The sequence below is a fragment of the Lutzomyia longipalpis genome, chromosome 3 (assembly GCF_024334085.1).
Source record: "Lutzomyia longipalpis isolate SR_M1_2022 chromosome 3, ASM2433408v1".
NCBI lineage: Eukaryota > Metazoa > Arthropoda > Insecta > Diptera > Psychodidae > Lutzomyia > Lutzomyia longipalpis.
The window spans coordinates 9,198,025-9,210,661 of record NC_074709.1 but is presented as its reverse complement, the minus strand read 5'-3'; the positions used below and the strand labels follow the sequence as shown (position 1 = coordinate 9,210,661).

Sequence of the window (12,637 nt, the reverse complement as noted above, 5' to 3'; positions counted from 1 at the left end):
ACCAGACTGATAGATAAAACCAGGAAAGCTTTCTCAGTAAGAAAAAAAAATCCTGAAGGACTTTAATTATAATTTTATTAATTAAATAATTATTTTATAATTTGCTTTTTTAGAATAAAAAAAAACTTGAAAATAAAAGTTTTTTGCCTTAATTTTTTTTTTATATAAAATTCGTGCAATATTCTAAACTCGTTCTAAGCTTGTTCTAAACTCCCTTTCATGGCTTTTAATTAAACCTTATTTATACTACTTAAATAACAACAGTTAGGCAAGTGAAAGATATTTTTAAAGAAATATTTTGCCAAAAAGAAATTTCTTTTAACTGTTTCCTCCCTCACAGTATACACTACCCTCAAAAAGTTTCCGGTTATGCAAAAATGGTGTTTTTTTTAACCCTTGGAGGATTTTGCTGGCCACAGTGGCCAACTGGATATTTTTTAAATCGTCATAGAATAAAATCTCTTAAAAATATCGTGATAATTTCTACATCTGTGTGTTTGGAAGTTCTTTTACTTCAAGATCGTCGAAAGAAAAATTGGAAAAATATTTTCTTTTAAGAGAAAATGAAGGTCAATCTTTTGAGGTTAGAAACTTCGATCCTCCAGTCTTAAGGATATTTAAAGTGGCTATAAACTCCGGCTGTAGTAAAGCGATTTTCAAAAATCCACTAGTTTTAGAAAGGTACATATCTCAGTCTTCAAAGATTGGTAGATTTTTAAAAATCGGTCAAGCCGTTAGTTTTTGGCAGCCATTTTGGTAAATCTATACACTTTTTGAAAATTTCACTTTAATCCCTTCCATATCGACCGCTAGTGGACCGATTTTAGCAAATAGATGATTTTTTGAAAGGTATTTTAATTCCCTTTCTAAATCTGGTGAATTTTTGAAAATCGATCCAGAAAATACATTTTTGATTATATCTCTGGTTTTGCTAGTAGAGCAGTGGCAAAGCAGACGGTCCCAGTGTCCGTTTGCTCTGTCCCTGGGAGGGTCGGCGGGTTCGAGACTCGGTGGTGTTCGATTGGCTGTAATGCAGATATGAAAAAAGCTCTCATTCGGTCAGGAATGCCCCCACTCGTTCCCACCAGTGCAATATTACAACGAGAGGCAACTCTTGAACTGATATTGACTGCTCTGCACCGTTGCTTGTGATAAAAACTTATGAATGAGGAATATTCCTAACACAAAGTCACAATGCAACAAAAGTGCCTCTCTGAGGTTGACGTCAGGTCGACAGCCGGTCATTAAAATCAAAGCCAAAATTTGTGTGTGAGAAGCCAACCCCAGTAATGGGACAAATGGCTATGTGTGTTGTTGTTGTTGTTGTTTTATCTCTGGTTTTGCTTGACCGCTTTGAATAAATTCAGATTCAAATGGTAGCTACTCATGTTCTCTAAATTTTAAAAATAATTTAATACAAATCCATCAAGTTGAATCTTTTATAACGTAATTTTTTTTGTGCAGAACCGATTTGTGTGATTTATATATGAAAATGATGAAAATCGATTGACCTTTTTGGCTCACCTGAAAACTTTTTGAGGGTAGTGTAGATCGGAATATTTTATTAATTTTCAATTTCTTAATGATCTCTTCCCATAACAAATATTTATAAAATGCAAAAAATATTATCAGTCCTGTATGGCTATCAAGAGGTCTGGGCATTGGTGTCAAAGTCATTCTGCGGAGTCTCTTCATTCTCCTAGCTCGTGGAATTGTGTGCTAATCGCCACAAAGTGCCATGGAGCGATAGATGGGGGGCCCGAAGACAACTCGAAGTACCCATCGAATGACCATTCGGCTCCACAATTGCCCGTTTTTTCCACACACTCCCCGTCCGCTCGTCTTAATGACTGGATAGCAGAAACGTCTCTCTCTCTACACGGTAATTACATGAATGTAAGCAATTGTTTTGGCGGAAACTTGGGGGATTTTTGGATGTTCTCTCAGGGTACCAATGAATATTTTTTTGGGTGGAGAAGGGAATTGAAAAAAATTCTAAGCGCTTGGCTCTGATAAGCAGGGAATTACAGAGAAGGAAGACTAGCAGAGAGATGATAAAACGACCTTTTGCTAAGCTCACGATGGTTCTTTAATCACTTTTGAGTCTTCGTCAAAACAGCTCTCATCTCCCCCCGCTCCCGCATCCCACATTGGCGACAGCAAAAGGTGCGATTGATGAGGTGCGAGACAAATTAGCTGTATTTTTTGCCGTCTTGAAAATGTGTGAAAAGTTTGCATTTGAACGAAAGAAAAAAAAAGATCTTCACACAATCTTATCGAGACACAAAAGCACGATAGGCAGCACAGAGCCGGCGTGTGGCATTTCGCATTGTGTCCACACTGTGGAAGACAACACAGATACGAAGGCAGTTCCGGTGTGCCTGAATTGGGGAGAATTTGGGGCCTGCAATGGCAATCACGCTGTGATGCTCCTGGCAGAATTGATTGAAGGCCACAGCATCGAAGGTGGGGGGAAAGGTGAGCCAGGCAAAGTAGCCACCAGTTGGGGGGATAAATTTCACTTCTGGCGGAAGATCATCCCGAAGAATCTTACAAACAGCCTCCATGCGTTCCTTGTAGGCAGCACAGTATGTTGTGAGTTGTTTCTTCGCCAAACCCAATTGCAGTAAACTCGTAACAATGCCTGATGTGTAATTGTTTATTGCTCCGCCACTCTTTATGATGCCACTGGAAGGAAGAATTCAATCTTTGGTGAAATCGTGAGGGATTCTCAATGATTCTTTAGTGTTTCACCTATTCCTGAAAACTTCCACAATCCTCTTTGGGCACTCCATCCATCCAATTCTGATGCCAGGAGAGAGAATTTTTGAAAAGGACCCATTGGAAATAATGTGTCCTCTGTAGCCTTCATCGCTCTGTCTATCATAGGCAAAGAGCCTCTTTGGGGATTCTCCGGTGTAGTAGAGAAGATTGTAGACGTCATCGCAGGAAATGAGAAAATCAAATTCTCGCGCCATGGCGACCAAATTTTGGCATTTTTCCCGCGACAGTGTAACACCGGTGGGATTATGGAAGGTGGGAATTGCATAGTAGAGTCCCCAGAAGAGTTTATCCGGATGTGGGGTGAATTTGTGCAGTTGCACCAAACGTCGCAGCTCCCCAATGTCCACGCCATCGTCGCGAAAGGGGACAGGAATGATTTTCATTCCGGTGAATTGCTGAAAAGCCTCCAGGGCAATCATGTAGGTGACCTCATCGACAAAGATCACAGCATTCATGTCAAGGAGGCACGATAGGATGTGATGGAGCCCATTTGTAGCACCCGATGTGAGAACAATGCTCTTCTTCTGTACCTCTGAGCCATATTCACGCGTCAGGAAGGTACTCAACTCTTCCCTAAAGTCATTCATACCCAATGTTGGGCCATACTGGAAGAGGAAGGAGTTGTTCTCCTTCTCAAAGTTCTGCAAAGGAATGATTTTTATGTGGGAATTCATTTCAAGAAAATTTGAATTTAGAGGACTTACAAGACGATGCTCAGTGGCTTCCTTGAAGATTTCACAGCACTGTGCAAGGAGGTCAGGCCCCGGGGCTCCAACGGAGAGATTTGTAATCTCCGAATCGTAAACGTTGAAGTCACTAAAGTCAAAGAGGTGCTTCATCTCGCGGTGCCTTCTGCCACTGAACTGTCGGTCAGTCGGGAATCACGAGTGTGGCGAGGAGATTAGAGAGCAGATAGAGTAGCTGTTATAATTGGCCCAATTGGTGTAATTAAAGTGGGATTTTGAGGAATTCGAAATTTCAGATATGTATTGCAAATGATCAAACAATTTATTTTCATTGATTTGTAAAAAAAAATTGTAGCCTGTTTTTGCAGAATATCAAATTTTATATTAAAAGAAAGAACGAAAAAAATGATTTTTTATGACTTTTTAATGTCTTTTAAGTACACCTCAATCATTAAGATTCTTAAGATTTAATAAATCATTTTTCAGCGCAATCTAGAGGCTACCTTGCTGAAAAATCTCAATTTCCACAGACAATTCCAGCCCTAATCTCCGTATTTTTTTCTGCAAAAATTCTTCGCGATAAGAATGTTTATTTGGCTCTGAAAAATTGTGTTGAAAAACAAATAGAGAAATCTCCTTCAAATAAACTTTGTCATGTTGATTGGGTGTAATAAAAAGATTCTCGAGGATGTAAATGAAAATTCCCCACCAAAAGGTTGCGCTGGAAATTGCACAAAAAGTCCTTTTGAGAGGATTTTCAATCACACAGGAAAATTCTCCTTTTTGTTTATAAAGGAACTCCCATGCAGCATATGCTTCTAGCTACACTTTCATTCATTCATGCCGCGCGTACAGAGCTTAAGCCTACTACGAGTGATATTATTCCACTTTATGCTCACTGTGAATTTTCGTGGAAAAATCCCTTCCAGTGGGAAAATGAGGCTTGCTGGCTTACACAATCCCTTGCCTAGGAGATTTCTCCACAACATCGCACCACACGCGTTACACTCGAATGGGCTTTTTCTGCGCAATGAATTTGCACAATTACACGAAGCCGCGTGTGACGTCATGCCACGAATGTCACAAAACGAGACGGAAGAAGTTGATGGAAGAAAGAAAATTTAATGCAAGCAAAGGAAAAATAAATAAAAGGTAAGTAGTGATTGTTCCTATTGTGATGTCACATGAAGTTGGAGAAAATAGTGCGTGGAGGTGACTTTGCTGAAAGTTTGTGGTTAAAAATTCTTTATTTCCCATTAGAAAATGGTCTCAAAACGACGTCCACTTCATCCATCGGGGCAGAATATGAACTTCCGGGGTAGTGCAGCTGCCGATGGGCGTGCTGAATCAAAGGGTACGCGCCCCACAACGGCCCCCACATCTGTGTGGGAAGTCCTGACAATGATGGTGCTGTATGTGTGCAAGAAAGCCATCTTCTACGATATAAATCTCAAAGTTGCCATCTACCTGGGCAGCCTCTTCCTCGTGTCTCTCATTGGGGACTTTATCCCCTATCCCAGGACGTACTTCTCAAGGTCAGATAACTTGTTTAATCAGTACTTTGTGAAAATTGGATGGTTCTGGACGCTAATCCTCACAATTCCCTACACATTCATCACATCCTACATCCTCTGCTGTGGGGATGCCAAGAGAATGGTGAGTTGGCTGTTTGAGAAAATTCCCTCTTTGGACTCTCAATATGATTTTCCCTCCTCTTCAGGTTAAGCATCATATTGTCCGGATTGCAATTGCCACAGGTGTGTGGTACATGTGGACATCAATGTTTAATATCATTGAATCATCTCTGGGACGATGCACAGATCGTAGATTTGACACAAAGCCCACGTGCCTGAAGGCGGGACACCTTTGGAATGGTTTTGACATCTCCGGGCATGCATTCATCCTCATCTACTCCAGCCTCATGCTGATCGAGGAAGCACGCCCAATTGTTTGCTGGGAAGCAATAAAGGAGCATCTGCGCAATGAGGAGCACAATAGAACGACAATGGACAGCGCAGCTGCCCGGAATCCCCTGACAAATCTCAAAGATGACGAAATTGCCCGACTTAGCTACCTCTACACGCGCTACACGCCCATTGTGCGCCTCCTCTTTGTCGCCATGACGGTCCTTCAGCTTCTCTGGGACGTCATGCTCGTGTCCACAATGCTGTACTTCCACAAGATGATTGAGAAGGTTGTTGGGGGTATTATTGCCATTCTCATGTGGTTCTTCACATATCGCTTCTGGTATGCCATGCCGACAATCCTCCCGGATCCCGTGGGTAAAGGATTATTCGCCTATCAGAAGGAGAAAGCCCGCCCGGAACCGATTCCCTTGCGCCGGAATCCGAGTGTGATCATTAATCCGTCAACGGGGAAGCCAATTCCTCGTTTCATGGGGATGCCACTGTACACGGGGAGACCCGAAGCAGCAAACACCACAAACATCAGCAATGGATTGAACCCCGAACCCGGACCAAGTCGATACTGATTGGGGTGAGTGGGGAGTTGTATCATGGGAATGGTGGGAATTGCGGCGGTTGTGCCTTTATCTCTCTCTATCCACAAGTAAGATGAATTCTCGAAAATACGCAGAAATTCTTTGAAAGAAATTAAAGTTTATTTTGTGAGGGAAAAGAACAAAGAACTCTAGAGAGTTAGATTCAGGTGAATAAGGACAATCTATAGCAGGAGCGAATCCAGGAGTTTTTCTATTTTTTTCGAGGGCGGATGACATTTTCTACATTTATCGGGTGTTTTAACTAATTTTCAATTTTTTTATTAAAAAATCTGACGGAAAAAAGATAAAATTGAGATCTTTTGGCTAGTCACGTGAGCTGTTTGAGGATTAAAAACCGAATATAACTTTTTAAAACTTTCAGGCTTGATTCTATAGTCCGTTTTGGGCTTAAATTTAGTTCATTTAAGTCTTAAATTTAGTCCGCTTTGGGTTTCAATTTAGTCCACTTCGGGTTTGAATTTAATCCTTTTTAGGATTTTGCGTCTTAATCAGATCATTTTAGGGCTAAAGTCGAATAACGTTAATTCAATATGATTTTATTACTTTATTTTACATGAATAAGGCTCAAATTGAGAAGAAAATGTTTAAAAAAAATACTTTAATACAAGTCTAGAAAATACTTAATTCAAATCTGAGAAGTATTTAACTCAAGCCGAAATTATTGGAGGAGCAAAAGTCCAAAAGGTAGTAAATTCAAGTTTAAAACGTAGTAAATTCAAGCCTAAACCGGACTAAAATCAACCGTAAAAGGAACTAAATTCAAGCCTAAAAATAGTTATTCGGTTTTAGGTCCTCAAACGGCTGACTTTCGCCGAAAGATCTCAATTTTGGTACCTATTTTTTCGCAATCCTCAAATAAAAGCTTTATCAAAATTATAAAAGAAATAAAAAAATGAAAATTTTGATGATTCATTAATTTTTATTTAAACTTCTCTCAATCATTTTTCTTTGATTTAATTCAGATTAATTTCTTAAATTGAGCATCTTCTCATTTATATTTTTTTAAATTCATCTGATTAAGGGTCTCTGAATAAGACACAAAAGCACATGAAAAGCTCCAAAAGAAAAAGAAAAAAATAAATCTCCATCCCTTGCACAATTCATCTTCAAGAATCCTGCGTATTTCCTTCGCATTGCACCACACAAACTCCTCCACAAATCACTTCCGGAATCGGCTCTCTCCGAATTAAATTGCAATACAAACTTTTCTTTCCTCAAACTCATTTTAATTTATAATTTCTATTATTATAATTCTGGAATGTTGTGTTCTTTCATTTTGTTGTGTTTTTTTTTTTGTTGCGACTGTAAATAAATTTTTATGCGAATAAAGGGTTGAAAATAAGGAAGACGAGGACTTTTTATCTTATTTACTTCCGGAGAAACTTTGTTTCTTGGCAGCTCAATTCTGGATGAAGCTTCTTTACTTTGTGACTTCGTATCCTTCATAATCTTTGTGTTTCTTGGTAAAAAGAAAAGGATCATTACTTCCTCATAGCCAGAACGGCTGCAATGACAGATGAAGCACTGAGAAGACCAACACCCAGCTTGTAATTAGCTGGGGTCTTATTCCACATTGTCCTGAGGGTTGAGATACGCGATGGAATGGCACGGAGAAAGGATTCACGGGCATAGAGGCGCGCAAAGTATGCCCCTATGTGTGGTCTCTTCCCCCACAGATAGTCCTCTAGGCCAAGGGCGTAGAGGCGATAGAGCAGGATCCCAAGGCAGCAATCTGCGAGGGTGAAGTGACTTGAGCACAACCACCAATCTGCATTGCCATGGGATCGCAATTCATTCTCAATTTCCTCAAGGATCTCCTCAAGGCGCCCCAAGAGCTTCACGTAGTCGTCGCGTTTGCAAATAATATCGCGCTTCCGGGCGTAGAAATCGGATTTCCGGAGGAGTACCTCAGCATAGATTGGATTATCTTTGGCGTAGCATTTCAATTGATTACTCATGACACGATCTGAAGCTGAAAGCGCAAGGAATTTAAGGATAAACAGACACAAAAAAATAGGGGAGTGAGAGAAGGAGGATTCAATACTCACTGACAAGTGCCCTTCTCACGGGAGCAATGAAGGGTGGTTTGGGATTTGGTGAAAAGTCTGCATGAATGAAGCTACCCATACTGATTGTACCAATGGGGAGTTTACTAATCAAATTACTCAGCCTGAGAATCTTCTTTTCCTGCTGCGGCATGAGATCACGCGGCAGGAGACGCCTATGGGGCTCCTGCTGAAAATTCCTTTCCACATAGTTGATGATTTGTGCCGATTCTGGGACGACGAGTGATCCAATTTTGAGTACGGGTACCTCGCCCTTGGGATTGAGGTCAAGGAACCACGGTGTGTACTGCTCACCGGCAGCCACATTCACCTCATACGCAAGGAAGTTGATATTCTTCTCGTACAGCACGAGAAGTACCTGAAATTCAAAGAAAAAAAAAACGATCACATGCGTGGGAAGATCCCAGGAATTTCTCTTTATTAGTTTTTTTCTTTCCACAGTTGTTGTCTCAATCTCCTATTTTTAGAGCTTCACAAGAGATTTTTTTTGGGGAGCGAGAGACGACACCTTTCCGTGGATTGCTCATAAGCAGCACTTCTACGGGGGAAAACCTTGAACGTCTCTCACATCTCCGTGAGATATCTTGCATAATACAACACACGCGATCATATGATCGAGATGAAACTTTTTAATTAAAATCAAACAATTTTGCAACATCCACAAACTTACTTTCTGGGAGTAGAAGCTCTGGGAATGGTAGAAAAGCACCGGCTCTTCCACATTCAATTCCGGGATGTTCTGTGGCACCTTCTCATGACACATTTTCTCTCTTCCTCTTTTTTTTTTTCTTCTTGCTCACCGACGGCACTCCCAATGAGATCCACGTACCAGCGGATACTTTGCACAGAAGTAGTACGCATCCAAGAATTCCCGTCTCAGAGGCGCAACTGATTTGCTTTGGGGGTTTGCTGATCGTTCGTACCGGAGATTATCACGTGATGCACGGAAGTGGCGCCAAAAGAATGCGATCTTCTCTCACTTTTCAGTGCTGCGATACTGATCACAGTCTGCTCGAGATTTTTGACCGAGCAGGAAGTTTTTGAAACACTCTTTATTCTTATTCTAAAATTCACTTTATTCTGACGATCGCGCTAGAGCTTAGCAAATCAGCAATAAAAGCAAAAATTATATTTTAGTGATCTTGAAGCTTTTTTTTTGTTGGTGCTGCTGCGTGGATCATATAAAAAATTACCTCTATGACTGATTTTTTTTTCTCTCAGCACTCAATGAAGGTTTTTTTTCACGTTTTTCACAAATAATCGCGATCTAAATAACCGACAAAATTCTCATTTTACGCACACTGTGGATTGTTGAATTGTTGTGTGGGGAAAGAAGTGGAGGGAGTGGAATAATTAGCGCAATTTATGGACTATGGAGTAGAAAAGAAAAACAGAAAGAGGATCATCTCTAAATAGTGCAAAAAAGTCCTACACCGATCGTTCTTTAAGCTGAAAATATTTTATTAAATAAAATTTAAAACTCAAGAGAATTTTTTTCTAATTTTAGGGAAAGTTTTTGATTAGAAAATTATTCTATATAGTTTGTTTTTCATGAGAACGCTTCATTTAATCAGAAAAATATTTTTTGACCTCAAAAATTATATTTTTTACTGATCAAAATAATAAATTAGGCAGCTTTACGCATTTATCGAGAAACTTGACCTCTGAAGGAGTTTAGTCACTGATGTATGGAAAAGTTCCTTCTTCGGGGCAAATCTGAACAGAGTTAAATCTTATAGATAGAGGATCAAAAGAAACAAGAAATTGCCAAAGAAATTTCTCATTGTGAGATCCGCTGAGAAAACTTAATAAAATGCTCAAAAATGTAAAGATTGACGTCACTTTTGTGTTTTCAATCCTTATCAGTGTATGAATTTTAAAAATAACAAGAAACATCGGAAGAACATTACGAAGATTTCTCCTGGAAGAGACTAAAAATCCCAAAAGTGACGTCAAACTTTACATTTTTGAGTAAAATTTTTTATCGCGATTTTCCCAGCTGATTCTAGTGGAAAATGGAAAGATTCTTTGGCGATTTCTTATTCTTTTTTGTGCTCCTCTGTAAGATTTTTACCTGTCCAGTCTATTAGTGACTAAACTCCTTTAACTTCTGACTCTTTTGCTTATATTTCTGCTAAAATTTCTCTTGGCCAAAAGAATTATTTTTTACTCTCCAGTTGGGGCATAAAAATGTAATTTTGAAGCCTCATAATTTACTCACAAAAAAAAAAAAAATATAATCTGATTTTAATCTCACGCAGTGCAATCACTGAAATTTTGGAACTTACTGAAAGAGAAGAGGTGAGAAGAGAAAGAATATTTTGTTTTTTTTCTGAGTGATAAAAAATGTATTTACTTCATCTTCTATGTACATTGCACACAAATGGAATGAAAAAAAAAATCATGGAAAAGTCTTCTCAGCAGATTGTTGAATTTATCTCACCTGAGGTCCCCTCTCGCGTTCCGCCTCTGTGATGGCAATATCATACGACGGGGGAGGATCGAGACCTGAAAGAAATTAAAGAAAATTTATCAATTTAAGGATTAAAATTTCAAATGAAGAAAAAAATAAAATTATCTCACCAATTATTTGTTCATCCGTTAACCTCTGTTGCGGAGGATTTCGTACCCTTCGTGGCTGCATGGGAATATCTGTTGGTGCTGATGGTTGATTTCCTCGTTCATCCTCTTGTGATATCACAAATACAGCCGCTGTGTCATCACGCGCATGACTCATTGATCTTCTTGGTTGCTGCACCTGATCTTCCGGCTTTACGACTCCATCTACAGGAAGGATCAAAAGGAAACAAACAAACAAGCAAGGATTTAGGAAAAGCAGAAGAGCCATGACCTCCGTATGACCTCACATCTTCTCCTTTGCTCTGCAAGCTCCTCATCTGTACTTCTTGTCGTGGAATTTCCCTGTCGTCGTCCGCCACCGATTTTCTTTCGCTTGTACAGAAAAATTGCCTTCAAAGATTGAACGTAAAAATCAACATTTTAGCACAACCTTTGAACCCATAAATCCGAAAGATCTTTTGATCCTCACCACAATTAAAACAACAATTAATACGGCACCAATTGCCGCATAAACTTCACCCATTCCTCGTCTTCGCTCTTTTAACTTGTAAAGAGAATGTCCAGGCAGCGCAATAGAAGAAAGTTTACTCAACAACGAAATTCGTCACTAAAACAAATCAGTGTGTCTTTATCGATTTTTAATGCTAAAGCCCCCGCTCCAGGTGATAAGATTATACCAAAGAGATGGAGTGTTGATGGGAATTTTTGATTACGCACCATTTGTTTGAGTTTTTTTTCCTTTATTTCTTTATTTTCTTATGTTTCTAATAGAGGTGGAAAGGTAGGTCCCAAATATCTAGGAGCATAGGGGGACATGGGGCAAAAAATTAGTTTTTTAGGAAACATTTTCCTGATTTCCCTGAAAATATTTGAGTTTTCCCATGACGACTATCTTATAAGAAATTTTCCAGACTACAACTTTGTCTTAGACGATTATTTTCTAACTCAACGGTAAAATGCATTTTCAGTCCATTTTCCGAAACCTTGCACTTCTAACTTTTTGCCCCAACCATGGGGCAAAATGTTAATGTGCGTTTTTTGTTCTTAAATTTCAATTTTATGAATTTATTTCATCTAGACATTATAAAAGCAATTGAGAATAAGATATTTGTGTAACAATTAGAAAAAAAATTTAATAAAAAAAATACAGAAAATAAAAAAATGAAAAATTTACGAAATTTCACTTTTTATTTTTTAAGAGATTAAATATTAGTAATAGCCAGTAATATAACATGCTAAATTATAAGTATTAAGTGTGCTGACTAGGAAAAAATAAAAATAATAAATTTAAAATAAGTTAACTGCCTTAAAAACGGTTTCTAACTTTTTGCCCCAAGTGGTATTTTAGTGTCAGTGTTCTACGGGAAAGCCCGGAATATTTTTGCGAAAAATTTAGACTAGGTTCGTGTTCAGCAATAGTTACTCTATAAAAAAATGCATTTGGATCAAAAAAATTACAAAGAAATACGCCAAAATACGATATTGAAATGAAAGGTCAAAGTAACTTTTAAACTCGAAAAATTTGTTTTTTAAATAAATCCAAAAATATTAGATCAATTATTATTAAACTTTATAGACTTAGTTAGAGTTATAAAAGGTAACTTTTGACTAAATTAGAACAATTACGAAATAATATTTACTGAGATATTGGAGTTTCTAACATTTTGCCCCATTTCCCCCTATGTGTTAAATCCGTATGATGCCTGGACCTTAAAACCGGAAACCATCTTTAACTTTGTCAAAGGTTTGAGGATTTTTGGCCTTTAGATAACCGTTGAAAACCTCGAAGGGTTATGCTATCGGGTTAATTAATGGCCGGATTGTGACTGAGGGTTATGCTTCGGCTCTCCCGTCTTTCGGATAGTGCTGATAACAAGGGTACCTACCACAATAGGCTTCTTTTGGTCGTAGTGGTCAGATGACGATATACGTTGTCGCCTCAAAAAATCTGAATCTGAATCTGAGGTCCCACTACCTAGTAACGATGATTGTTTAAAGAG

The 12,637-nt window shown here is 38.7% G+C and overlaps 4 protein-coding genes across 6 annotated transcripts; 1 reads left to right on the top strand and 3 right to left on the bottom strand.

The window, feature by feature from the left end:
• Positions 1 to 58: 58 nt before the first annotated feature.
• On the bottom strand, positions 59 to 4,540 carry LOC129791899 (uncharacterized). Of its 2 annotated transcripts, none has more exons than XM_055830515.1 (4): positions 4,370 to 4,540; positions 3,489 to 3,647; positions 2,755 to 3,425; positions 59 to 2,688 (listed from the first exon to the last, which is right to left on the bottom strand). In XM_055830515.1, the coding sequence occupies exons 1-4, from the start codon at positions 4,538 to 4,540 to the stop codon at positions 2,274 to 2,276; spliced, it is 1,416 nt and encodes a 471-aa protein (XP_055686490.1). In that variant the 3' UTR covers positions 59 to 2,273. The 2 variants fall into 2 exon arrangements, with proteins under 2 accessions (XP_055686490.1, XP_055686492.1); XM_055830517.1 differs by having other exon boundaries at positions 3,489 to 3,705; positions 4,370 to 4,480.
• On the top strand, positions 4,517 to 7,337 carry LOC129791931 (acyl-coenzyme A diphosphatase FITM2). 2 transcript variants are annotated; one of them, XM_055830598.1, is made up of 3 exons: positions 4,517 to 4,622; positions 4,731 to 5,126; positions 5,191 to 7,337. In XM_055830598.1, the coding sequence occupies exons 2-3, from the start codon at positions 4,734 to 4,736 to the stop codon at positions 5,959 to 5,961; spliced, it is 1,164 nt and encodes a 387-aa protein (XP_055686573.1). In that variant the 5' UTR covers positions 4,517 to 4,622; positions 4,731 to 4,733; the 3' UTR covers positions 5,962 to 7,337. The 2 variants fall into 2 exon arrangements, with proteins under 2 accessions (XP_055686573.1, XP_055686575.1); XM_055830600.1 differs by lacking the exon at positions 4,517 to 4,622 and having other exon boundaries at positions 4,626 to 5,126.
• Positions 7,196 to 9,096, bottom strand: LOC129791943 (ganglioside-induced differentiation-associated protein 1). The gene is made up of 3 exons (XM_055830622.1): positions 8,728 to 9,096; positions 8,040 to 8,415; positions 7,196 to 7,963 (listed from the first exon to the last, which is right to left on the bottom strand). Exons 1-3 carry the CDS (start codon positions 8,818 to 8,820, stop codon positions 7,473 to 7,475), a joined length of 960 nt encoding a protein of 319 aa, XP_055686597.1. The 5' UTR covers positions 8,821 to 9,096; the 3' UTR covers positions 7,196 to 7,472.
• Positions 9,097 to 9,933: 837 nt separating this feature from the next.
• Positions 9,934 to 11,343, bottom strand: LOC129792008 (uncharacterized). Its single transcript, XM_055830721.1, has 4 exons — positions 11,107 to 11,343; positions 10,925 to 11,027; positions 10,641 to 10,841; positions 9,934 to 10,565 (listed from the first exon to the last, which is right to left on the bottom strand). Exons 1-4 carry the CDS (start codon positions 11,158 to 11,160, stop codon positions 10,492 to 10,494), a joined length of 432 nt encoding a protein of 143 aa, XP_055686696.1. The 5' UTR covers positions 11,161 to 11,343; the 3' UTR covers positions 9,934 to 10,491.
• Between the last annotated feature and the right edge of the window lie 1,294 nt (positions 11,344 to 12,637).